Consider the following 23,732-nt stretch of genomic DNA (forward strand, 5'->3'; position numbering starts at 1 on the left):
GGTGGTCTGGGGTGCACCGTAGGTGCTCGATTTTTGTAGGTTTAACATGTACAAGATAAGGCAATATGATCAAAGACAAGAAGGAAGAAGACACTATGAAAATAAGTTTACAGGAAGAAATATTTAGAAATAAATACATATTGAAACAAGGAAATCAATTACAATAACATGAGCACAAAGTTAAAAATAAAATAAAAAATAAAGCCAAATTATATGTTAAGCTTCAGCAAAATATAATGTTTAAAGATTAATTAACAATAATCACCCTAGTCCCTAGCTAGTCACTAGTGCTAAAAGGATAACGTTCGAGCCAGTAAGCTGGTTGCTTTAATAATCCCAGATAACAGACTTTTTTCAGTTCTATCTCTCTCACATTATACACAATTAAATCATAGCTGAACGAAGGTGATGCATGGAGGAAGTAGATGGAGTTCTCATGATATCCTGGAGCATGATCAAATTCCTGGGGTGAGATTAATATGGAGTGGTTTGAACCCAAAACCACTGCATACTTGCCAATGGACTCCACCCTTCTCCATCTTGATGTACCATCCGGATTATATTCGAGCTTATAAACATCAAATCGAACCGTTTCCCAGGCCGAAGAGTCGACCATCGCAACCAAGAACAGATCACTTGCACCAGTTTTAACCAAAAATAGATCAGTGGCATCAGTTTTGTCCATGTAAAGCTGGAAATTATAATCTAACTTTGCTACCATGGGCGCACCAGCTGGGATAGTTTCCAACTTTTTGATGGCAGAGGAGTTAGGGAAACCCCAGACTTCAACACTGTAATCTTCGCGTAACGCATAGAAGCGATGGCAATCACTCGTAACATCTAGGTACCGTTCGTGCTCGTCAAGCTTTGTCCATTTGTTATCTGCAGGCGTGCAGAAAGCAAGACGGTTACGCCCATCTCCGACATTGTACATTAGCAAAACCCCAATGCTGTTTTTGTTGCTGCAGGTTGGTGGCGAAGACAGAACAACCTTGCGCATCCATTTTCGCCAGTATCCACACGTTCCCTTGAGGAGAAAAATTCCTGAATCTTCCATAGGAGGATATTGATACATAATGCTATCTATATCCGGAAAAGTATTGAGTGGTGGGAGAAGAAGCGGAGCCGCTGCAGATGCGGGATTTAAAAGCAGCAATCGTTTCTTGTTCGTCAAGAAAAGCAGCCAGCCGTGAGAGGATCCAATGCAAATAGTATATCCATCGCCTAACTCTTTAGGTATGTTCATCAAGCTGTAAAACTTGCCTTTAAGACTGCAAAAACCAGACAGGCGACCGCCATCATTGTCCTCGTCTCGAAAAAGAAGGAGCCTTGGTAGCTCTGGTAAGCAAGCGAAGGACGGCGATGACGCTGAGATGTATTTGATGGCCTTAAGCCATGGACGACAAACTGCTTCGAGCGGCTTTATGTTTCGTACGGACAGTTTTGATAAGATCAATTGAAAAGGGTCAATTGGGAGTTGGGACCAATTTGCTCTGGTGCTGTGTTCTGTTTTGTTGGATCCAATGGCTAATTTGTCAGCCATGAATGTACGCTCTTTGCTGAACCTAGCTATATATTTCAGAGATTCGGCGGAGAAAAGTTAACCCTAGCGATATAATGAGGAATAACGGAGAAGCAGCTTACTTGGAGTACAAGTCTGTACAAGTTTGTTGTATATATATATAAGAGAAGTTTGAGTTTGGCCAAAAAACAAAAAAAGAAGTTTTAATGCAAAGGTTTAGGGTATCTTTGGAGAAGTTTGCGAAAAAAAATCATTTAAAAAGAAGTTTGGGAAAAAAAATATAATTTAAAAAGAAGTTTGCAAAAAAAATATAATTTAAAAAGAAGTTTGCGATAAAAATATAAATAAAAAAATTGGCAAAAATAATCCGACCTGCCGGATTCGAACCAGCGACCTAAGGATGGCTATTGGTTTACCCGACTACAGTCCTCCGCTCTACCAACTGAGCTAAGGTCGGATTGTTGAACAAGATGCCAAACAAATGGTTCTTATATATGCAAAGCAGATGCAGTACATAATAGGCTAGTTAGTTTTGTTACTTTTGACAGTTCATTTCCTCCGATTTTTAATTGACCTAGTGTCAGTTTGTTCTTCAGCTAGGAAAAGCATTTGAGAATCCAATAGAAGTGATCCATTAATTGTTATTTAGAAATAATTATAGTTCTCTTCGTTTGTCTACACACATTGTAAAACATAAAAACGACAACTATTGTTTTTTTTCAAAAATAAGGGATGCTATTGATGCTGTCACCATCCAACATTGAGATAGAATAGAACAGGCCAAAGATGACTTGTGCCATTGTCACTTGGCATTTGCCACTATATAAGCCTGTTGTAATCACTGTTTTGAAAAAATATAAACAAAGGTATATGGTTGTTAAACTATTTATTATTATTATTATTATTAAATTGTTAAATTTATATCAATAATGCAAGAGACTCCAAATTTATTCACCAAAGTATGGTGACCCTAGTAATATTCAATAAAAATTGATGATATGGGTACTTGCAATGTGATATGTGAGTTAAATTTAGTACACAAATTTGACATCGCATTAATATTAAACCTATGAGCAATGTTAGGCATACCACATTTTGCATATCACTTTTTGTACCAAATACAGTATGACTATCATTTTTGAAAACTTATACATGCCGGCTTCAAACTTATAAAATATATATATAAAGAATTGCACATGAGGAAAAGCGAAAATTTTATTTAATTAAACTTAATTTTATTGAAGGAAGAGTCCATAAGGGCTATAAAAACAACGCATTTGTGCGAAGTGCAAACACATACAGATCCACTAACATACACACGCACAATCTAAGTTCAAAATGAGTAGCTCCAAGGAAGTAGCCAATAAGCCTCATGTTGTTTGCATGCCTTTTCCAGTTCAAAGCCATATGAAGGCAATGCTTCAACTAGCAAAGCTCCTCCACCATAGAGGTGTTCATGTAACCTTTGTCAACACAGAGTTCAATCACAAAAGGCTTCTCAAGTCTCTAGGGCCAAACTCCCTTGACGGTGTGCCTAGTTTCCGATTCGAAACCATACCAGATGGCCTTCAAAGTTCAGATGAAGATACCCAACAAGACATGTTATTGCTTAGTGAGTCCATCAAAAAGAATTTCTTGGCTCCATTTCGGGAACTCATCACAAAACTCAATCACACAGCCGGCGATCCTTCAGTGACACACATCGTTTTGGATGGTTGGTTGACGTTGTTCCTCCTGGCAGCAGCTGAAGAACTTGGAATCCCTGTTGTACTCTTCTTTACTATTTCTGCATGCAGCTTGATGGGCTACATACAATTTCCAGCTTTGGTTGAAAAAGGACTTGCCCCACTCAAAGGTGAAATTACTCAAACATGAGTGGCTTAATTCCAACCTTTTTTGGAGTGTCAATAATAGGGCCTCCCTTACCTCTTAAGTTTTAGATTAATTCCCCTGTTTCTAAACAGATGAAATTTTTCTTCACTTGGGTATTTGCAGATGAGAGTTGTTTAACAAATGGCTTTCTGGACAAGGTGATAGATTGGATTCCGGGAATGAAAGGTATTCGTCTAAGGGATCTCCCACACAACTTGAGAACCACAAATCCCAAAGAGAAATCCTGGACAAACTGCTTGGAAGCAATTGGAAGATTTGATAAAGGTTCAGCAGTTGTTCTTCATAGTTTTGATGCACTGGAGCAAAATGTTTTGGATGCTCTCTCATCCATGTTTCCACTTGTTTATGCAATTGGCCCTCTCCCATTACTTCTTAGTCAGATACCAGAGCACCCTTTGAAGATTATGGGATATAGTCTATGGAAAGAAGAATCTGACTGCCTCAAATGGCTAGATTCCAAGGCCCCAAATTCTGTTATTTATGTGAATTTTGGCAGTTTAGCATTCATATCACCCGAACAGCTAGTCGAGTTTGGTTGGGGACTAGCAAATAGCAAGCTTCCCTTCTTTTGGGTCATTAGGCCTGACCTGGTTGTTGGTGCATCAGCAATTTTGCCACCTGAGTTAGTAAATGAAACTAAGGAAAGAGGACTAATAGCAAGTTGGTGCCCACAAGAACAAGTCCTTGAGCACTCATCAGTTGGAGGATTTTTAACACATAGCGGTTGGAATTCAACCATTGAGAGTCTATGTGCAGGTGTGCCTATGTTGTGTTGGCCATGCTCTAGTGACCAGCCAACAAACTGTTACTATACTTGTAATGAATGGGGTATTGGCATGGAGATTTGTAATGATGTTAAGAGAGAGCATGTGGAGAAGCTTGTTAAAGAGTTAATGGAGGGAGAGAAAGGTAAGCAAATGAAAAACAAGGTCATGGAGTGGAAGAAACAAGCAGAAGAAGCCTCTGGCCCATATGGTTCCTCATCCTCAAACTTGGACAATTTTGTGCATCAAGTGCTATTAAGAAAAAGCTAGAGGGGCATCAACGGGGTCTAGCTCAATGAAAGTGGGCATTGACTTGCAAACTAGTGGGTCTCAGATTTGAACCTTCATGGCACTTTGGTAATGTGTGTGAGAAATCCGCTCCTCTTTGTAATTTAACCTATCACTTGTATATTTTTTTAAAAGAAAAAAAAAAAGAAAAGCTAAACTGGCAAGTCATTGGCCCAAATCGTAGCTTAGAGCCTAAACTTGTTGTGAATGTAGTTTTCTGTCTTTGAGTGCCCGTCGGTATAATTTGTTGAAGAATATAAAGTTTCATATCATAATCTTGACCAAATAAAATACACTGTATAATGAGTGGTTTCTTTACTAATATAACCGAGACCTACTGTGATAAAATCTCACACCTAATTTAACATAATTGTTCGTCAATATCCTCCGCAAAACGTTCTACGTCAGCTGCGACAACTAATAGTTATTACCTATTACCTAACGAAATAGTAATGCAATATAAGTTAGTTTTGTTATTTCAATAGTTTATTTCTCCAAATTTCAATTACCTTCATTTGTCCTTTAACTAGGGAAAAGCACATGTGATATGGAATCGTCGTGTATCATTGGAGAACCCAATAGAAGTGACCCAACTGTTATTAGAATACTATAATTTTCTTGTTTCTTCTTTTTATAGCACATCTATTATTTCACCCGATATTTATAATAAGAGATGCCATTGGACTATTATTTTGGACCATCCTGAACCAAAACAACATTGAGGTAGAATCTGAATAATTCAGGCCAAGGATGACATGTGCTAATGCCACTTGCCACTATAAGGCATTGGTTTCAAAACATATAAACAAATCATTTAAACTTTAAATTAAAATTTATGTCAAGTTAGATTCTCCTCACTAATTGATAATAAAATAATAATTAAGATGAATTATGCCACAATTGGTTCTTCAACAGAGACTTGTTGTTACATAAATTTGGCTTATTTAGCATTATTTAACTTGAATTTACAAACTCTAAAACTTAAAATAAGAAAGGGGTTGGAGGAGACCGAGTTGGAGTGTGTTGAAATTAATGCACATTTGTATAGAAAAACCTAGAAACTTGAAGAAAGTACTATAGCTTGATGGGAAGTCGGCAGCCGCATGCAAACCTTGGAGAATTATCTAGAGATAGCCACACATATGTGGCTGGGGTGAACTTCCTAAGTCGGTGGACCAAGGTATGGCGGTGGATCATGTCTATAGACATGCATGTGATCATACAAGGTGGAGCGAAAAAGCTACCCAACCCAAGTCATATGGGGAGTCTAACAAGAGAACTCCCAAACCATTACTACCCAAATTAAACTATGTTGAGGAGCCAAAATAAGCTCATCAATCAAAGTGTAAGGGCCAAATAGCCCAAATTAATTCTAAACCAAGTGTGGTGGCCAATAAGCCAATATGCTAAGGAGACTAATTAGCCTACACCTAGTCATGTACTATTCTCCTCTAATATAATAAAATCAATTTATTTCCCCTATAATCCAACAGAGTGGTTGGTTTGTTTGTTTGTTTTTAAATTTTAATACAAGCAATAGGATAGACGACATTTCCTTCTTTTTTTTTTTTTTTTTTTTTTTCCTTTTTTTCGATACAAGACAACATTTCGCATTGCAGAAGCCATTTTTATAATTTTCTTCAACCTTATAAACCAATGCATTTGTGGGAGACACAAAAACACACAATCTAAAATGGGTTCCAATGAAGTAGCCAATAAGCCAGTACATGTTGTTTGCATTCCAGTTCCAGCTCAGAGCCATACAAAGGCAATGCTCAAATTAGCAAAACTCCTCCACCATAGAGGTTTGCATATCACCTTTGTCAACACAGAGTTCAATCACAAGAGGTTCCTCAAGTCTCTAGGACCCAACTCCCTCGACGGCTTGCCTAGTTTCAGATTCGAAACCATACCAGATGGCCTTCCAAGTTCAGATGAAGATACCACTCAAGACCAGCTCTTGCTTGGTGAGTCAATCATAAATAATTTACTGGCTCCATTTCGAGACCTCCTCAGAAAACTCAATCACACAGCAACTCCCAACAATCCTCCGGTGACTCACATCCTTTCGGATGGTTTGATGACGTTCGCGATCACAGCAGCAGAAGAAATTGGAATCCCTGTAGTACTTATGTTTAGTATTTCTGCAAGCAGCTTCATGGGGTATAAACAATATCCCACTTTGCTTGAAAAAGGACTTGCTCCACTCAAAGGTGAATATTACTCAAACATTTACCTATTTTTTGTTAGCTTTATTAAATTTTAGATTTTTAACAAATAAAATTTTTCTTCACCTGTGGGGCAATATTGTAGATGAGAGCTGCTTAACAAATGGCTTTCTGGACAAGGTCATAGATTGGATTCCAGGAATGAACGGCATCCGGTTACGGGATCTCCCACACAACTTTATGACCACAAATCCAAATGACATCTTCTGGAATTACTGCTTGGAAGTAATGAGAAGGGTTGATAAAGCTTCAGCAGTTGTTCTTCATACTTTTGATGCATTGGAGCAAGATGTTTTGGATGCTCTCTCATCCATGCTTCCACTTGTTTATGCAATTGGCCCTCTCCAGTTACTACTCAATCAGATACCAGGGAACCCTTTGAATGCCATGGGATATAGCCTATGGAAAGAAGATACTCAGAGCCTCAAATGGCTAGATTCTAAGGCCCCAAATTCAGTTGTTTATGTGAGTTTTGGCAGCTCAGCTGTCATAACACCCGAACAGCTTGTCGAGTTTGGTTGGGGACTAGCAAATAGCAAGCTTCCATTCTTTTGGGTAATTAGACCTGATCTCGTTGTTGGCGAGTCGGCAATTTTGCCGCCTGAGTTTGTGGATGAAACTAAGGAAAGATGTCTAATAGCAAGTTGGTGTCCACAAGAGCAAGTCCTTAAGCACTCATCAGTTGGAGGGTTTTTGACACATAGCGGTTGGAGTTCAACCATTGAGAGTCTATGTGCAGGTGTGCCTATGCTGTGCTGGCCATGCTCTACTGACCAGCCAACAAACTGTTACTATGCTTGTAATGAATGGGATATTGGAATGGAGATTGGTAAAGATGTCAAGAGAGAGCAAGTGGAGAAGCTTGTTAAAGAGTTAATGGAGGGAGAGAAAGGTAAGCAAATGAAAAACAAGGTCATGCAGTGGAAGAAACTAGCAGAAGAAGCCACTAGTCCACATGGTTCTTCATCCTTAAACTTGGACAATTTTGTGAATCAAGTGCTATTAAGAAAAAACTAGATGTTAATTTATCTATGGGAATGTCTTCAATTGTCTTGTCGATGATATATCTTCTTGTTATTCATAAATGTTGACACGATTTTCTTGAATATAAATAACAAGAAAAACATGTACAAAGTAAATTTGTAATGATTTGTCGGATTCAATCTATCTATATGTATTATATGCACGAGAAGTGTTAATTTGACTTTGATTATGGGAACCCTTAATTTATTTTATTTAAGAAACACAATGTGGGATTCATAACAAAGACAGCTCCGTCTAGACTCTCTCATTTTAATGTAGACAGCCTTAGAAAAGAATTTATTTATTTGAATTGTTTTGGTAATATAGGGGGGCAAAGCCCAAACTCAAAAGACTACACGGAACAAATCTATGCCTCAAAATGGCATTCTTATCATTATCTAAATTAGTCTTCAGCTGCTCAGAGGAGAAAAAACCTCATGACAACAATTTTCATTTCAATTGCGTATAGCAGTGGTTCTTATGATAGCCACCCAAAAACAATCTTTTCGTTTTGGGTAAAACCCACCCAAAAGATGTTGCCAACCCTATAAAACTCTGCATTTCCGAGAGTGCAAACACATACACAAAATACACAAAACAAATATTTAGAGTAGAGATGGGTTCCAAGGAAGCGGTAGCCAGCAGCAAGCCTCATGTTGTTTGCATTCCTCTTCCAGTTCAAAGCCATGTAAAGGGGATGCTTAAGTTTGCAAAACTCCTCCACCACAGAGGTTTCCATATCACCTTTGTCAACACAGAGTACATTCACAAGCGCTTCCTCAAGTCTCTTGGACCCAACTCCCTCGACGGCTTGCCTAGCTTTCGATTCGAAACCATACCAGACGGCATTCCAAGCTCAGAAGAAGATACCACTCAATACATTCGTTTGCTTGGTGAGTCAGTCACGAATAATTTACCGGCTCCATTTCGTGACCTCCTCATGAAACTCAATGGCACGGCCAATATTCCTCCGGTGTCTCACATGGTTTCGGATGGTTGGATGAGCTTCACCATCACAGCAGCTGAAGAAATTGGAATCCCTGTGGTACTCTTCTTCACTATGTCTGCAAGCGGCGTCATGGGATTTCAGCAGTTTCCTACTTTGCTGGAAAAGGGACTTGCTCCACTCAAAGGTAAAACAAAAGAGATATTATTTCAACAAACTTTATTAAAACTACAAGTATAAGTACCAAATCAAACTTTATTTCAACAACTTACAAATTGTATTGGAAACTTTGTGTTTTTTCTCATTATTGTTGAGGACATGTGAGGGACATGTAAAAGCTTACTTTTCTTGACTTGGGGATTTGCAGATGAAACCTGGTTAACAAATGGCTTTCTTGACAATGTCATAGATTGGGTTCCAGCTATGAAAGGTATCAGGTTAAGGGATCTCCCAAACAACTTTATTACCACAGACCCCACCGAAGCATCTTGGATCTTCTGCTTGGAAGCAATCCAAAGATTTGGTAAAGGTTCAGCAATTGTTCTTCATAGTTTTGATGCATTGGAGAAAGAAGTTTTGGATGCTCTCTCATCCATGTTTCCACTTGTTTATGCAATTGGCCCTCTCCAATTACTTCTTAACCAGATACCAGAGCACCCTTTGAAGGACATGGGATATAGTCTGTGGAAAGAAGAAACTGAGTGGCTCAAATGGCTAAATTCTAAAGAACCAAACTCTGTTGTTTATGTCAATTTTGGAAGTTTAGCGGTCTTAACACGGGAACAACTTGTGGAGTTTGGTTGGGGACTGGCAAACAGCAAGCTTCCCTTCTTTTGGGTAATTAGGCCTGATCTGGTTGTTGGTAAATCGGCGATTTTTCCACCCGAGTTTGAGGCTGAAACTAAGGAAAGAGGCCTTATAGCAAGTTGGTGCCCACAAGAGCAAGTCCTTGAGCACTCATCAGTTGGAGGATTTTTAACACATAGCGGTTGGAATTCAACCATTGAGAGCCTATGTGCAGGTGTGCCTATGCTCTCCTTGCCAATATTTACTGACCAGCAAACAAATTGTCATTGTGTTTGTAATGTGTGGGGAATTGGCATGGAGATTAGTAAAGATGCCAAGAGAGACCAAGTGGAAAAGCTTGTTAAAGAGTTAATGGGGAGAGAGAAAGGTAAGCAAATGAAAAACAAGGTCATGGAGTGGAAGAAACTGGCAGAAGAAGCCGCTAGTCCACATGGTTCGTCATCTGCAAACTTAGACAACTTTGTGAATCAAGTACTATTTAGGAAAAGCTAGATATTACATGAGTATGATGTTGGCGTGATTTGTGAAATTGTGGATCATTGACTTTTCTTTCCTCACACACCAAGGATTCCCATTATAATTGTAATTGATTTACTTTAAATCATGGTTTCCTACTATAAATAGAAATAGGAATTTATTATTTTACTTGGCCACTAAGGCTCCGTTGTATTATAAATATGACCTCCTACAAGGAGAGGAATACACAGAAAATTCTCACAAACAAATATTCTCTCATAGATCTCATATTTAGCAGGGTATCAGAGCAGCGATCTTGGGATTGCTGAATCTAGTTTCAAACTCTCGTCGCTGCCATGGGGGAGGATGATTTTTTCATTCCTTATAGAGGTAGCACCATCGACCTTGCCTCTCCTTGTAAAACCCGTGTCTTGGAGAAACAAGAAAGATGAGCAGTCCCACATTGCTCGGGGAGAGAAATGTGAAGTGCTTTATATGTGTGGGCACTTCTCTTCTTAGCAAGAGGTCTTTTAGGCAAGATAACATTAGCTTGAGCCCAAGAACAAAACCGTGAGGGGGGAGGCCCAAAGGGGACAATATCTTGCTACGAGAGTCGGGTCGTGACAAATGGTATCAGAGCCGGACCTCGATCGGAAGTATGCCAACGAGGACACTGGGCCCTAAGAGGGGTGGATTGTAAGACCCGTGTCTTGGGGAAACAAGAACGGTGAGCAGTTCCACATCCCTTCTGCTAATTATATAATGTATTGTAACTAGACTATTCTAGACTTATATAATAACTAGTGGCTGGAGTGTTAAAATGAAGACCTATTTTATGTCTCAAGATTTATGGGACATAGTTGATAATGGCTTCAATAATCCAGAAAACCCAACAGTGGAGTAGTTGAGGCAACTAAAGAAGGATCAACAGAAAGATGCAAAGGCTTTATATGCTCTGCAACAAGCCTTGCATGTGATACAATTTTTCCAAGAATCATGGGAGCCACAACTGCAAAGGAAGCATGGAATACCTTAAAGGAGGAATTTCAAGGCAATGCCAAGGTACGTGCTGTTAAACTACAAACTTTGAGAAAAGAGTTTGAAAACATTAAAATGAAGGATTTTGAGACCACACAAGACTATTATGCTAAAATAAAAATAATAATTCATCAATTGAGAGCCTATGGAGAAAATATTAATGATTCAAGAATTGTAGAAAAAATACTTATAAGTCTTCCTGATAAGTATGATCCTTTAGTTACTGCCATTGAACAGGCAAAAGATTTAACTAGTATGTCAGTGACAAAACTAATGGGCTCTCTTGAAGCTTATGAGAAAAGACTGAGTAGGCGAAATGAAAACTCAGTTGAAAGCGCCTTTCAGTCAAAATTAAATTTAAGGTCTCAGAAAACTAAACAAGGAGAAAGGAAAATTGGAGAAAGTTCTGGAAAAGAAGATTATAAATCCAATAAGAATTGGGGAAATAAAAAAGAAAAAAAGGAAAGAAAAAACTATCCTCCCTGTGGGGTGTGTAAAAATACAAACCATCTAGAAAAATATTGTTGGTTCCGTGGCAAGCCCAAATGTCGAAATTGTAAAAAATTTGGGCACATAGAAAAGAACTGTCGGACCAAGAACTATCAAGCTAATTACTCAGAAAAAAGTGAGAAGAATGAGCATGTGTTTTATGCTCATCAAGCCACACCAGAAGGAACCAACAAGAAATGGTATATTGACAGCGGCTGTAGTAACCACATGACTGGAGATGAAAGCATCTTCTCCAACATAGACAAGTCCTTAAAATCCCAAGTAAAACTGGGAAATGGAACACTGGTGGAGACAAAAGGAAAAGGTACAATCTCTATCCAAACTAATAAAGGAACTAAATATATAAAAGATGTTCTACTAGTACCTAGCCTGGAGCATAATCTATTAAGTGTTGGACAAATGATTGAAAATGGATACTCTCTGCACTTTCTGGAGACTCCTGCACAATATTCGATAAAAGAAATAAAAATCACATAATAACAAAAGTAAGGATGGAAAATAGAAATTTTCCTATCCACTGGCAATTTGTAAAAGCCACAGCCATGAAAGCAGAAATAGAAGATTCATGGTTATGGCATAAAAGATTTGGCCATTTTAATTTTTATGCACTAAAAACTCTTTTTCAAAAGAATATGATGAGAGATCTTCCAAACATAAAAGAGATCCATGATGTCTGTGAAGGTTGCCAACTTGGCAAACAACATCGACAAGCATTTCCATATGGAAATGCTTGGAAAGCTAAGGCCTTGTTGGAGCTTGTTCACACAGACGTTTGTGGACCCATGAGGACTCCATCTCTTGATAAAAACAAGTACTTTATTCTGTTCATAGATGACTATACTAGAATGACGTGGGTTTATTTTATGCGAGAAAGATCAGAAGTATTTAATATCTTCAAAAAATTCAAAACCCATGTTGAAAAACAAAGTGGCCACTATATTAAAGCTCTAAGAAGTGATAGAGGAAAAGAATATACCTCTAAAGAATTCAACAAATTTTGTGAAGATGAAGGAGTAGAGCATCAACTAACAGTTGGCTATGCTCCTGAACAAAATGGAGTCTCAGAAAGAAAAAATAGAAATGTCATGGAGATGGCAAGATCCATGATATCTGAAAAAGGCTTGCCAAACACATTCTGGGCAGAAGCTGTGTATACAGCAGTATATTTACTAAATAGATGCCCAACAAAAGCTTTACAAAATAAGACTCCTATTGAGGCTTGGAGCAATATAAAGCCATCAGCAAAGCATCTCAAAGTATTTGGATGCATTTGCTATGTGCACATTGCTAAGGAGAAAAGACACAAGCTAGAAGAAAAATCTGAAGTTGGCATATTCCTGGGATACAGTTCCCAATCTAAAGGCTATAGAGTCTACAATCCCAAAACGAAGAAGTTCATGATAAGCTGAGATGTTGAGTTAGATGAATCGGCGTCATGGAATTGGGAGGAAGAAAAAGTTGAAAAGAAAAGTGTTACTATAACACAACCGTGCAGAGAGGAAATTGAAGAAACTCCAGGTACGACTCCACCACCTACAACTCCTCCATCCATACAACATGAAGGCTCTCCAGAACCAGAACAAAGAACTAGATCACTCCAAGATATATATGAAACTTGGAACTTCATAACTATAGAACCAGAAAGTTTTGAAGTTGCAGTAAAAGAAGAAATCTGGAGAAAAGCTATGGAAGAAGAAATTAAAACAATTGAGAAAAACAAAACATGGGAACTCGTTGATCGCCCACAAGACAAAGAGATCATTGGGGTTAAATGGGTCTATAAGACCAAATTTAATCATGATGGATCAATACAGAAGCATAAGGCAAGGCTAGTAGCTAAAGGCTACTCGCAGCAGCCGGGCGTAGATTATAACGAGACATTTGCACCAGTTGCAAGACTTGATACTATAAGAGCACTGGTAGCATTAGCAGCTCAAAAGAAATGGAGAATTTATCACCTAGATGTAAAGTCTGCATTTCTGAATGGAGAGCTCGAATAAGAAATATATGTGGAGCAACCACAAGGATTTATTGGGCAAAGAGGAGAAGATAAAACACTCAAGCTAAAGAAAGCCTTGTACTCAAGCAAGTGCCACGAGCTTGGAACAGCCGCATAGACAAATACTTCATCAACGTAGGCTTCAGGAGGAGCAAAAGCGAGCCTACTCTCTACACCAAAACTCAAGGTAAGTCCGATATCTTAATCGTCTCTCTATATGTGGATGACCTCATCTACACAAGAAACAATGAAGAAATAATTCAAGAGTTCAAAAAAGATATGATGAAAACATTTGAGATGAGTGACCTTGGATTGATGCACTATTTTTTGGGCATCAAAATAAACCAAGAAGAAGATGGAATCTTCATATGCCATAAAAAGTACACTGAGAATCTTTTGAAAAAGTTCAAAATGTACGGGTGCAAGACTGTAGCTACTCCACTTATCACCAATGAGAAATTAAGAAAGGAAGATGGATCAAGAAAAGCTAATGAATCAGTTTACAGAAGTCTCATTGGGAGCTTACTATACTTAACAACAACAAGACCTGACATCATGTACGCGACAAGCCTACTATCAGGATTTATGCAAAATCCAAGTCAAATACACTATGGAGCAGCAAAAAAGAATATTAAGATACTTGCAAGGCACAATTGACTATGGCATATGGTATAAGCCTACTACAGATCCAAGACTATTTGGCTACACATACAGTGATTAGGCTGGATTAGTGGATGACATGAAAAGCACATCAGGCTATGCATTTACAATTGGATCAGGAATATTTTCATGGTAATCAAAGAAACAAGAGACTGTGGCTCAATCATCAGCAGAAGCCGAGTACGTAGCAGCAGCAAGTTCAGCATGTCAAGCTATTTGGCTTAGAAGAATATTTGAAAATATGGGAGAGTGCCAAACAGAAGCTATTGAAATACTTTGCGACAACAAGTCTGCTATAGCAATGGCAAAGAATCCAGTATTCCACAGCAGGACAAAGCATATTGCCATCAAGCATCACTTCTTATGAGAAGTCTCAGCAAACAAAGAAGTTGAGCTCAAGTACTGCAAGACAGAGGAGCAAATTGCAGACATCTTCACTAAGGCACTTCCAAGACCAAAATTCGAACTGCTACGAAGTATGCTCGGAGTAACACAAATGTGCATTAAGGAGGAGTGTTAAAAAGTAATGCACATTAAATAATAAAGAAAAATCTTGAATGATAGAGAAAAATCTAGAAAAATTGAGTGAAAGTAGACAAGTCAAATTTGAGCTCTACACTAAAAACATCCTATTAATTATTTAATGTATTGTAACTAGACTATTCTAGACTTATATTATAACTAGTGGCTGAAAAGCAGTTTGAAAAGTCGGTTACTATGCAATAACCGACTTCACTAGATATCTGCCATCCTTTGAGTCGGTTCAGCTACTCTATATATATAGCAATAGCAGCCCAATTGTGTATTTCAAGTGAGAAAAGCTACAGCCAGCCAACACTTGTATCCAACTCTAGTTTTTTTTTTTATCAAATAGAAAGATTCATTCAACCGTAGCACCAACCAATGATAAAGTTTAAAAATGAATGGAGCGCGTTAGTGTGGCCTCATTAAAACCTTGCCATCCAAAACCCCCAATGGGGGAAAATCCGGTCAAGGAAAAAGAGTACCACCGCATCTAAAAAACAAACAATGAATTACACCATAGCTATATCCTTATCTAAAAGAATGCTTAACCATGGAGGAGCACGGTCTTTCCAAAAAAGCCGAGATCTCACTCTCAACCCATGCTGAGCTAGACTATGTGCCACCCCATTACCCTGCCGGTGTTGGTAGAACACTCCAGCCACCTCTCGATCAACCATTAACCGATGAACATCCTCCACCACATTACCAATATTACTCCACCAATCCAAACCATCTTTAAGAATAGCAACAGCTTCTTGAGAATCAAGACCAATGGTAAACCGAGTAAAACCCATGTATCCCATCATCAATAACCCTTCCTGAACAGCCACCAACTCCGTGCCCAAAACATCCAATCCAGGTGGACCAAACGATGTGAAACCACAGATAAAGTGTCCGGCGTGGTCACGACAAACTCCCCCCAGACCCCGATCACCTTGCTCACGTCCCACAGCCCCATCACAGTTAAGGAGAAGAGTATTGACCCGTGGTTTCAACCAACGGGCCTGCGGAGAGACGAGGGGGAGCTTGGACTGCTCCTCACAAGATTTAAACACTTCCAGCATTTCCATCGTGTTTTCCACCATATTATCCACCCGTGTAATCTGTTTCCCATGCAAAGAATCATTACATAGTTTCCACGCACTCCACGCACAACAAGCAAAGCGCTCTAAGTCAGCTTTCGACAGCATTGAAGCCACAGCCTCAAAAGCATCAGCGAAGGTGCCCCCCGCCATATTAATTCACCGGATGAAATGGGTACACTTCCATAGCTTTTGACTCATTTTACACGACCACAAAGCGTGGAAAGCATCTTCAGGATAGTTCCCACACCTTGAGCACACATGAGACGGAAACACCCTTTTCTTAAATAAATTGACTGCAGTTGGCAGAATTTCAGTACATGCCCGCCACAGCAGCATCTTAACTTTGTTGGGGACAGCTAGCTTCCAAATTCGCTTCTAGAAGCCTTCTTGAGCACTCTGATCCGATCCCCCCACTCCAAAATCCTCATCGCACTGCCTTACCGCCACACGATACCCAGTTTTAACGGAATATTTCCCGTTCTTTGAGAAAAACCAATATTTGCTATCACCCAGCTGTGAAACTGATCCCAAAGCGGTGCCAGAAATGATATCCTGATCTTCCAAGCTAAAATGTTGCTCTAACAGTGGCAAATTCCAAGAGCCAAAAGCCATTAGAAGGTCAGAGACCATAGACGTTCGCTCCAGCCCTCTAGTCATCAATGGTTTAAACGTAAATGGTTTTGGAATCCACCTATCTTGGAGAACACGGATAGAAGCTCCATTGCCCACCCTCCAAAGCAAGCCATCCTCAATAACCTCACGTCCCCACAGAATAGATCTCCATATCAGTGACGGCGAACTCCCCAAACTAGCCTGCATAAAATCATCCTCTGGAAAATATCGGGCTTTAAGCATCTTAGCCACCAGAGAGGTGGGGTTCTCTAAAATACGCCAAGCCTGTTTTGCGACCATGGCTTTATTAAAAGCTTCAAAGTGTCTGAAACCAAGGCCTCCCAGCCATTTTGGTTTACACAATTTTCTCCAACCCAACCAATGAATTCCTTTCCTACCACTCTTCCCCCACCAGTACCTTGCAATCATAGCAGATAATTCCTGACACAAAGATTTTGGCAGCTGAAATACTCCCATTGTATAAGTAGGTAGTGCCTGACCAACCGCCTTAATTAAGACTTCCTTGCCCGCCGCTGACAGCAACTTCGTATCCCAAGTATTAAGCTTGCGCCACACTTGTTCTCGCACATGATTAAACATCTGGGATTTGCTGCATTGAGCTAAGGTGGGCAGCCCAAGGTAGCGTTCATGACATGTAACAATCGGCACTCCAAGCATTTCAGCAATCAGTTGCTTCATCACCGGATCAGTGTTGGGGCTAAAACAAACTGCAGACTTATCAAAATTAATTTTCTGACCAGATGCTCTCTCATACATGCTGAGAATTTGAAGCAAATAAGCACAATCAGCAAGATGGGCATTACAAAAAAAATAGGCTATCATCTGCAAAAAATAAATGAGAAATAGTAGGTGCTCCCTGAGCCACGGAAATGCCTCTAATACGCTTGATTCTGAGTGCGTTAGAAAGCAAAGCAGACAGTCCCTCCGCACAAATTAAAAACAGATAAGGAGAGAGAGGATCTCCCTGACGCAGCCCCCTTGATGGCACAATCAGTCCCGACGCCAGCCCCCGAACTTGAACAGAGTATGTAACAGTGGATATACAATCCATGATTAGCTCCACCCACCTATCGGTAAAGCCCAAACGCTTAAGCATAGCCTCAATAAATGTCCATTCCACCCTGTCATAAGCTTTAGACATATCCAGCTTTAGTACCATTTTCTTCAGCTTACTCCCACCACGCCGTTTAATAGCATGGATGCTTTCAAAAGCAGTAAGAATGTTGTCCGTAATCAGCCGTGTAGGGACAAACGCGCTCTGAAACTCGGAGATGATAAGCAGCATAATAGGCTTCAACCTGTTAACTATAGTTTTGGAAATCATCTTATAGATTACCGTACACAAACTAATCGGCCGAAACTCCGTAACTTTTACCGGATTGTCAACCTTAGGAATGAGCGTCAAAAGTGTGTGATTAATTGCTTTCACACTGGCACCCTCATTCAATACATTAAGGCAGTACCCTACCACATCATTGCCTACCACCCCCCAATACTTCTGATAAAACAGTGCCGACATACCATCCACTCCTGGAGACTTAGTAGGAAACATTTGACCCAAAGAAGTTTCGATCTCCTCCCTTAAGAAAACTTGGTTGAGGCGCAAATTTTGAGATGGAGTGAGTATCGGTTTGACCACCTCAGTGACTGCCCCTGCCTCATGAAGTCCATTGGAAGCAAACAAGCCTTGAAAATAATCACAAAAAACAATGCCAATACTTTCCGTAGATGTATGCCATATCCCCTGATCATCTACAATCGTCTTAATTAGATTCCGTCGTCCCCGCATTTTTGCATGTTCATGGAAAAATCTAGTATTTTTGTCCCCATATTTCATCCATGAGACCCGCGATCTCTGGCTCCACAACATTTCTTCTCATTCCAGTAACACATCCATTTCCCTACAAATATCTCTCTGTTGAACCTCAACTACTGGAGAAGACCTTCTGCTTTGGGTGTCATCTAACTTCCGCTGTAGACTTCGGAGCTTTGTGGGTATTCGGCCTACATGGTCATTATTCCACGTCTGCAGAGGCCCTTGACATGCCTTCAATTTCTCTACGACAGTTCCAGTTCCAGTCTCAGACTCCCAAGCATGCGTAATGACGTCTTGGCAACCCTCAACAGTAGTCCACATTTCCTCAAACAAAAACCGCTTATGCTTCCGTGCCCAAGTACTTGGTCTCAAATATGACAACAAAGGAAGATGGTCAGACACCATAGAATTCAGATGATGCGTTGTGACCTCAGGAAAGGTCCTAACAAAGTCACCATTAGCCACCATTCTATCCAGCCGAAGCTTTACATTCCCATCACCTTGCCACCAGTTAGACCATGTAAACTTATACCCCTGAAACCAAATAGTTGTCAAACCACACTCCTCCAAAGCTTCCCGAAAGGCCCTCATTTGTGACATGGGTCGGAAACGGCGACACAAGTACTCATGAGCCTCAATTATTTCATTGAAATCCCCACCTACAAGCCATGACCCTTGAACAGTCCCTGCAATTCGTCGTAGCAAATCCCAAGAGTGCCGTCGTAACCTCGTTTCAGGATTACCATAAAACCCAGTAAAGTAGAAAGTCTCTATATCCACACCCTTTAAAATAGCGTCAATATGCCCTGGAGAAGAAGAAAGAATAGATACTTCCACTCCGTGTTGCCATAACAAAGCTAAACCCCCCGCCCTTCCTTCTCTTCCCACACTGAAGCACCCCATCATACCCAACTGCCGTTGCACACACTCCATCTGGCGCACGGTCTTTTTGGTCTTCGACAAAAAGATGATACGAGGCTTTTTATCTCTGAGAAGGAATCTCAGAGCTCGGAATGTTCGTGGGTTGCCCAGACCCCGAACATTCCAGCATAATATTGTCATTGCTCGTGATGGGCCCGACCCCCGGGACCTATCACGGGTGTGCGCTTAGCACCAGATGTATTATCAGTCATCACCAGACTCCCCCGGGGCCTGGCACTGCCCCGCTGAAAGCCACGTCGTATACTACCTTTGCAGAATGAGGTTGGCGGCCCCAAGATAGCAGAAGCCGCAGTGATATCTTCCCCCAAAACTGTTTTGCCCTTGTCCGAACGCCTTGGAGCAGTAGGAAGGATCTGTGAGATATCCCCATCCAGTCGCAGGGGACCCATATCCGACCTCGCAGCCTCAGCGACCCCTTGGTTCAGATGCACCCTACCTTCCCTGTTGAAGCCTCAATTGAATACTTGATTGATGAGATTACCACTTGCCGCTTGGTTCAAACTGTAGTAAACAAAGTATTATCTTACATGTATTTCGAATAAATCATAATTGTTAGGTTGTGTCTTTATCATAGCATAAGTTTGATTATATATGTGAAACCATATGTCTAGTAAACCTTTGTATGTTAAAGCTGTTTTCTTCCCGTACTGTTATTGCTTTAATACCATTTAACTCTTTGACTTAAGTTTTTGTATTGCACTAGATTTTTAAAATGAAAATTACGATTTATTTTGGGTAGATGCAGTTTAAAGCTTTCATGTTGTCTATGCAATTTCAATTACTTTAAATATTGTTAGTACATTTATATTTTTATAATTTGTTGCTATCATTTGGGCAATTACTGCTAGTGTTTGAAAATAAAAAACCTACATACTAATTTATGTGGTATTATTATTATAGCTCAACGTTACAGCTACCTGGTATAAATATCCTATCAGTTATGAAATCAAAAACTGATTTACTTTGCTTTTGATTTCTTTCAGCCATTAGCCTTACAACATCATGTTATATCTACAACTTTAATATATTTATATTTTAATTACTATCAAAATTTACTTCAATGTCATTGGAACATTTTATTGCTACTCATTGGGTTATTTTGAAATATTTACTTTGGCGTCAGTTTTGGTTTTGATTTGACCAATTTTTTGTCTTCAATCGGTGTACTGATTTTGTCAATTAATATTTTGATAATATTATAGATTTTTATGTTTCGAAATTGGATAGAAAGGTTTATGAGATTTTATCGCTATTGAAATGTTTTAAAATTAATTTTGGAGCAGCCAACAACTGTAAATCAACTTGATCTTTCTTTGTATTTTAACCGGGGTTTACTTACTGCTGAAACGTATCTTGAGTTTTTTTTAATTTGGTTTATAATTTTGGAAAACCAAATAATAATAATAATAATAATAATAATAATAAATAATAAATAAAAACAATAACAGTCTGTTAATTATATGTTTTTGGTTTTATATAATCTAGTATTGTTTCAAAATATCAGTTGGTTGTTTTGTTATTGCATATGAGTTTCCTTGGTATATGAGATAGACAGTGTTTGTACCTAGTAAGAATTATTGGTCAACAGACAATTAAGTTTACTTTTATGAAGACAAATTTGATTTGAATATTCAATTATTGAAAGGGAAAAACTTGCAAACAGTTTTTTTGTAGTTTAATTGTTTTGAATACAAAATCTAATATTGCGTCAGTTTTAGTTTTGGCCTATCTGTGTATTCAATTTTTATATTGATTATGTATTTTCATTTATGTGATATTATTGCAAGTTTTATTGAGCCTAATTATTCTTTATTTTGCTGGCTGTCATTGTTTCAAATTTGGGAGAAAAACGAACCGTTTGTTTTTGTATAAATCCATTAGCTAGTTGGTTGATACATCAATGTTGAGAATTAGATCTTTTTACATGTATGGAGAATTTAAATTTGACAATTCTATTTTGTGCATATATGCCTATATATATATTTCAAATTTTCGTCACTTATTTATGTTGTATTTAACTATCGTGGAAATCATTTTGTATATTGTGACTATAACGGTTTCAGTTTTGAGTAATTGGTTTTATAATTTCTGTTGTAGAAGCTTTCCACTGGTATTTAAATGGGACAATTAATATAGGTTTTATTATTGCTTTTAAACTGAAGGTTCAATCCAAAAGAATTAGTGCTGCAATTCAATTTTGTCAAAAAGCTTCATATTGATTGCTTCAATTGTTTTGATTTCATTTCACATTGTTGGGCACTACACATATTTGATTTCAAAACTATTCTTAATTGCCGCTTTATACAATTTAATTGAAAACTTTGGTGTACTGCCATAAAATTTGTTGGTACAAGCATTTTCATTGGTTATGCAAATAGGTAAACACTAGATTGCTAAAGCAAGTTAATTTCTCTAACGGTGACTATGAAGATCAAGATAAGTAATCTCTACCTTCATTGCTCTAAATTGGCAATGTATTATATGACCAGTTAAATTCTGCAGAATGCTTTATTTCTTTTACTTTGAATTTTTGAATATTTTATATAACTATACATATATATTGCACTAACGATCTTGTCCAAAGCTTATCTTATTTATGAGAATAGAGATTTATGTGATTTTCAAGCATGATGGAATCGAGATATTGGGGGTCGAGTATCATATACCTCCAGATAAGTTATACTAATTAATTCTCTATCTTATGCAATTGTGAGCATTGCTGCAATGAATGTGGTACAATTTATTTTGGCTAATTGATTCAACAATTAGAACTTTTACATTTATGGAGAAATTAAATTTGACTCTTCTATTTTGTGCATATGCATATATTTTACAAAATACAAAAATAAATGTCATTTTCTTTATTGAAATTAATTATCCAGATTTGTCTAATGGTCCACTCAATTCCTATAATTGTATTGGCAATAAAGTTATTAATAATGTTGGGTGATTATTTCAATTAACATGGTTAAGAAATTTTAATTGCATTATTTTTGTGTTAAAAACAGTTCAGCTTGGCAGAAGTTTTTTTTTTTTTTTTTTCCGTTGAACTTGCAGATTAGAAATTTCATGGTTTGATTATATAGTATTGCTGCAGTTCCGATGTCAAAAGCTTTGCATCTGTTTTGGCCTCAAAATCGCTTTAATATTTGAAAAAACTGTAAATTGCTATGATATGATTTTGTCTTAAATTGGTATTCATATTTGACATTAAATTTTGCTGTCATAGTGGCATTTAATTTTGAGTTTTGGTGTAAGGTTTGCAACCCGTAAATCCTCTAAAGTATTATTGGCATATCTTATGAATTTTAAAAAATAAATAAATTTTTGGTACAGTCTTCATATATTTTGAGAATTTCCTAATTTGTGGGGGTTTAGAATTTCCTTAACTATTTGGGAGTTCAAAATACAAAATTAATTTCAATACTTATTTTATGTAGAATACAATTTTTCGAGATTAGTTTTAAATGGTTTGATTACCTCTTTAAAACTAAATTATTTTTTTTGGGTATATTTATTGTATAAGTTGTGATATCTCTTCTGTCAGGATTTATCTTATTTTAATTAGCCTTTAAATGTTTATTGTTATTTGCTTTTAATAATAATTATTATTTATTTTAAAACCATGTGGACCTCTTTTGTGGGAGTTGTTTTTTTTCAAAGGGAACTTTAATGCTGTAATTTTATTTGTTACTATCATTAAGCAATTTTTGCTTTTATGCTGGAAAAAATTAGATTCATTTATGTAGGCTTTCCTTTTCTCTTTCCCAAAATTTTGAGTGTGTTTTCAATTTCTTTATGCTCTTGTGGGAAAGATTCATTACATTCATTTAGTGACATAATAATTTTTATATTTCCTTGGCAAACATGTTGTGTCCGTGTGAAATTTGTTTATATTATAAAATTTTATTATGAGACTAATTTGTCTTCAATTTTGATATGAAAATGTGTGCAACTAATGATTACCTTGGTATAAAATTTTGGTAGAGACTTCTTATTGTCTTATAGGTTCCTATTGAGAATCAAGAAGATACAATTTCAACCTGGATATGCGATCATGATTTCAACCACTTGGAGTGCACAAAAAGGAGTAAGAGTATCTTGAAGTACTCAATGTTTATAGTTAAATTTATTTAATGAATTAATTTTATATTGTCATTCATAAGTGGTAGCAAGTGTATTCAAAAATTCATGGACTTGAGAGGTATTCTTGATCATAAGATTTAATGGTTGATGTTTTTCTGTTATACTTAAATGTATACCAATCCGTATCTAATTTCCGATTATACTGAGGTGAAATCCACTAATCGTTTATGTGCAAGATTGTGTAGGAAATATTTCCAATAACATGCAGGTTTAGAGCGCGCTAAAACGGAGAACAAAGATATGACCTACATTATATATGCCTTGTGAAGGCTAGTCTTGATATGCATGCCTCATGGAGGAGGCTATTAATGCAAAATGTCAAGGGGGATGTGCTTAAGCCCATAAGGGAGTCACCTAGGGAGGTAACCCAACTTCTGTGATTGGAGATCCCATTAAGGAAGTTCAATGTGGTAGAAACAATCCATATTGCGTGACTCATATAGCACTCATA

At 38.0% G+C, this 23,732-nt stretch overlaps 6 protein-coding genes and 1 non-coding gene across 7 annotated transcripts; 3 read left to right on the forward strand and 4 right to left on the reverse strand.

Moving 5' to 3' along the window:
- Positions 1-277: 277 nt before the first annotated feature.
- On the reverse strand, positions 278-1,543 carry LOC110750892 (putative F-box protein At4g22165). The gene has a single exon (XM_021951274.1). The coding sequence runs from the start codon at positions 1,541-1,543 to the stop codon at positions 278-280; it is 1,266 nt and encodes a 421-aa protein (XP_021806966.1).
- A 345-nt stretch (positions 1,544-1,888) lies between these two features.
- TRNAY-GUA (transfer RNA tyrosine (anticodon GUA)) lies at positions 1,889-1,979 on the reverse strand. Its single transcript is given in 2 exon segments — positions 1,889-1,924; positions 1,943-1,979. It is a non-coding gene; the product is annotated as a tRNA-Tyr (tRNA).
- Positions 1,980-2,845: 866 nt separating this feature from the next.
- Positions 2,846-4,679, forward strand: LOC110750929 ((R)-mandelonitrile beta-glucosyltransferase-like). Its single transcript, XM_021951319.2, has 2 exons — positions 2,846-3,377; positions 3,518-4,679. Exons 1-2 carry the CDS (start codon positions 2,861-2,863, stop codon positions 4,447-4,449), a joined length of 1,449 nt encoding a protein of 482 aa, XP_021807011.1. The 5' UTR covers positions 2,846-2,860; the 3' UTR covers positions 4,450-4,679.
- Positions 4,680-6,121: 1,442 nt separating this feature from the next.
- Positions 6,122-7,860, forward strand: LOC110750861 (7-deoxyloganetin glucosyltransferase-like). Its single transcript, XM_021951239.2, has 2 exons — positions 6,122-6,680; positions 6,781-7,860. The coding sequence occupies exons 1-2, from the start codon at positions 6,161-6,163 to the stop codon at positions 7,710-7,712; spliced, it is 1,452 nt and encodes a 483-aa protein (XP_021806931.1). The 5' UTR covers positions 6,122-6,160; the 3' UTR covers positions 7,713-7,860.
- Positions 7,861-8,156: 296 nt separating this feature from the next.
- On the forward strand, positions 8,157-10,030 carry LOC110750862 (7-deoxyloganetin glucosyltransferase-like). Its single transcript, XM_021951240.2, has 2 exons — positions 8,157-8,851; positions 9,032-10,030. Exons 1-2 carry the CDS (start codon positions 8,335-8,337, stop codon positions 9,961-9,963), a joined length of 1,449 nt encoding a protein of 482 aa, XP_021806932.1. The 5' UTR covers positions 8,157-8,334; the 3' UTR covers positions 9,964-10,030.
- A 5,138-nt stretch (positions 10,031-15,168) lies between these two features.
- Positions 15,169-15,894, reverse strand: LOC148297165 (uncharacterized). Its single transcript, XM_088247222.1, has one exon. It carries the CDS (start codon positions 15,892-15,894, stop codon positions 15,169-15,171), a length of 726 nt encoding a protein of 241 aa, XP_088103348.1.
- A 225-nt stretch (positions 15,895-16,119) lies between these two features.
- LOC148297166 (uncharacterized) lies at positions 16,120-18,166 on the reverse strand. Its single transcript, XM_088247224.1, has 2 exons — positions 17,445-18,166; positions 16,120-17,134 (listed from the first exon to the last, which is right to left on the reverse strand). The coding sequence occupies exons 1-2, from the start codon at positions 18,164-18,166 to the stop codon at positions 16,120-16,122; spliced, it is 1,737 nt and encodes a 578-aa protein (XP_088103350.1).
- Between the last annotated feature and the right edge of the window lie 5,566 nt (positions 18,167-23,732).

The sequence above is a fragment of the Prunus avium genome, chromosome 1 (assembly GCF_965620075.1).
Source record: "Prunus avium chromosome 1, drPruAviu1.hap1.1, whole genome shotgun sequence".
Taxonomy (NCBI): Eukaryota; Viridiplantae; Streptophyta; class Magnoliopsida; order Rosales; family Rosaceae; genus Prunus; species Prunus avium.

What these genes read in the sequence shown, in the direction of transcription:
- LOC110750861 (XM_021951239.2), top strand. Translation starts at nt 6,161, where the DNA reads ATGGGTTCCAATGAAGTAGCCAATAAGCCAGTACATGTTGTTTGCATT. An exon ending in AGGACTTGCTCCACTCAAAG is followed by an intron (nt 6,681 to 6,780) that starts GTGAATATTACT and finishes GCAATATTGTAG; the next exon opens with ATGAGAGCTGCTTAACAAAT.
- LOC110750929 (XM_021951319.2), top strand. Translation starts at nt 2,861, where the DNA reads ATGAGTAGCTCCAAGGAAGTAGCCAATAAGCCTCATGTTGTTTGCATG. An exon ending in AGGACTTGCCCCACTCAAAG is followed by an intron (nt 3,378 to 3,517) that starts GTGAAATTACTC and finishes GGGTATTTGCAG; the next exon opens with ATGAGAGTTGTTTAACAAAT.
- LOC148297166 (XM_088247224.1), bottom strand. Translation starts at nt 18,166, where the DNA reads ATGCGGGGACGACGGAATCTAATTAAGACGATTGTAGATGATCAGGGG. An exon ending in CGTTTGGGCTTTACCGATAG is followed by an intron (nt 17,135 to 17,444) that starts GTGGGTGGAGCT and finishes TCAAATTCTCAG; the next exon opens with CATGTATGAGAGAGCATCTG.
- LOC110750892 (XM_021951274.1), bottom strand. Translation starts at nt 1,543, where the DNA reads ATGGCTGACAAATTAGCCATTGGATCCAACAAAACAGAACACAGCACC.
- LOC110750862 (XM_021951240.2), top strand. Translation starts at nt 8,335, where the DNA reads ATGGGTTCCAAGGAAGCGGTAGCCAGCAGCAAGCCTCATGTTGTTTGC. An exon ending in GGGACTTGCTCCACTCAAAG is followed by an intron (nt 8,852 to 9,031) that starts GTAAAACAAAAG and finishes GGGGATTTGCAG; the next exon opens with ATGAAACCTGGTTAACAAAT.
- LOC148297165 (XM_088247222.1), bottom strand. Translation starts at nt 15,894, where the DNA reads ATGGCGGGGGGCACCTTCGCTGATGCTTTTGAGGCTGTGGCTTCAATG.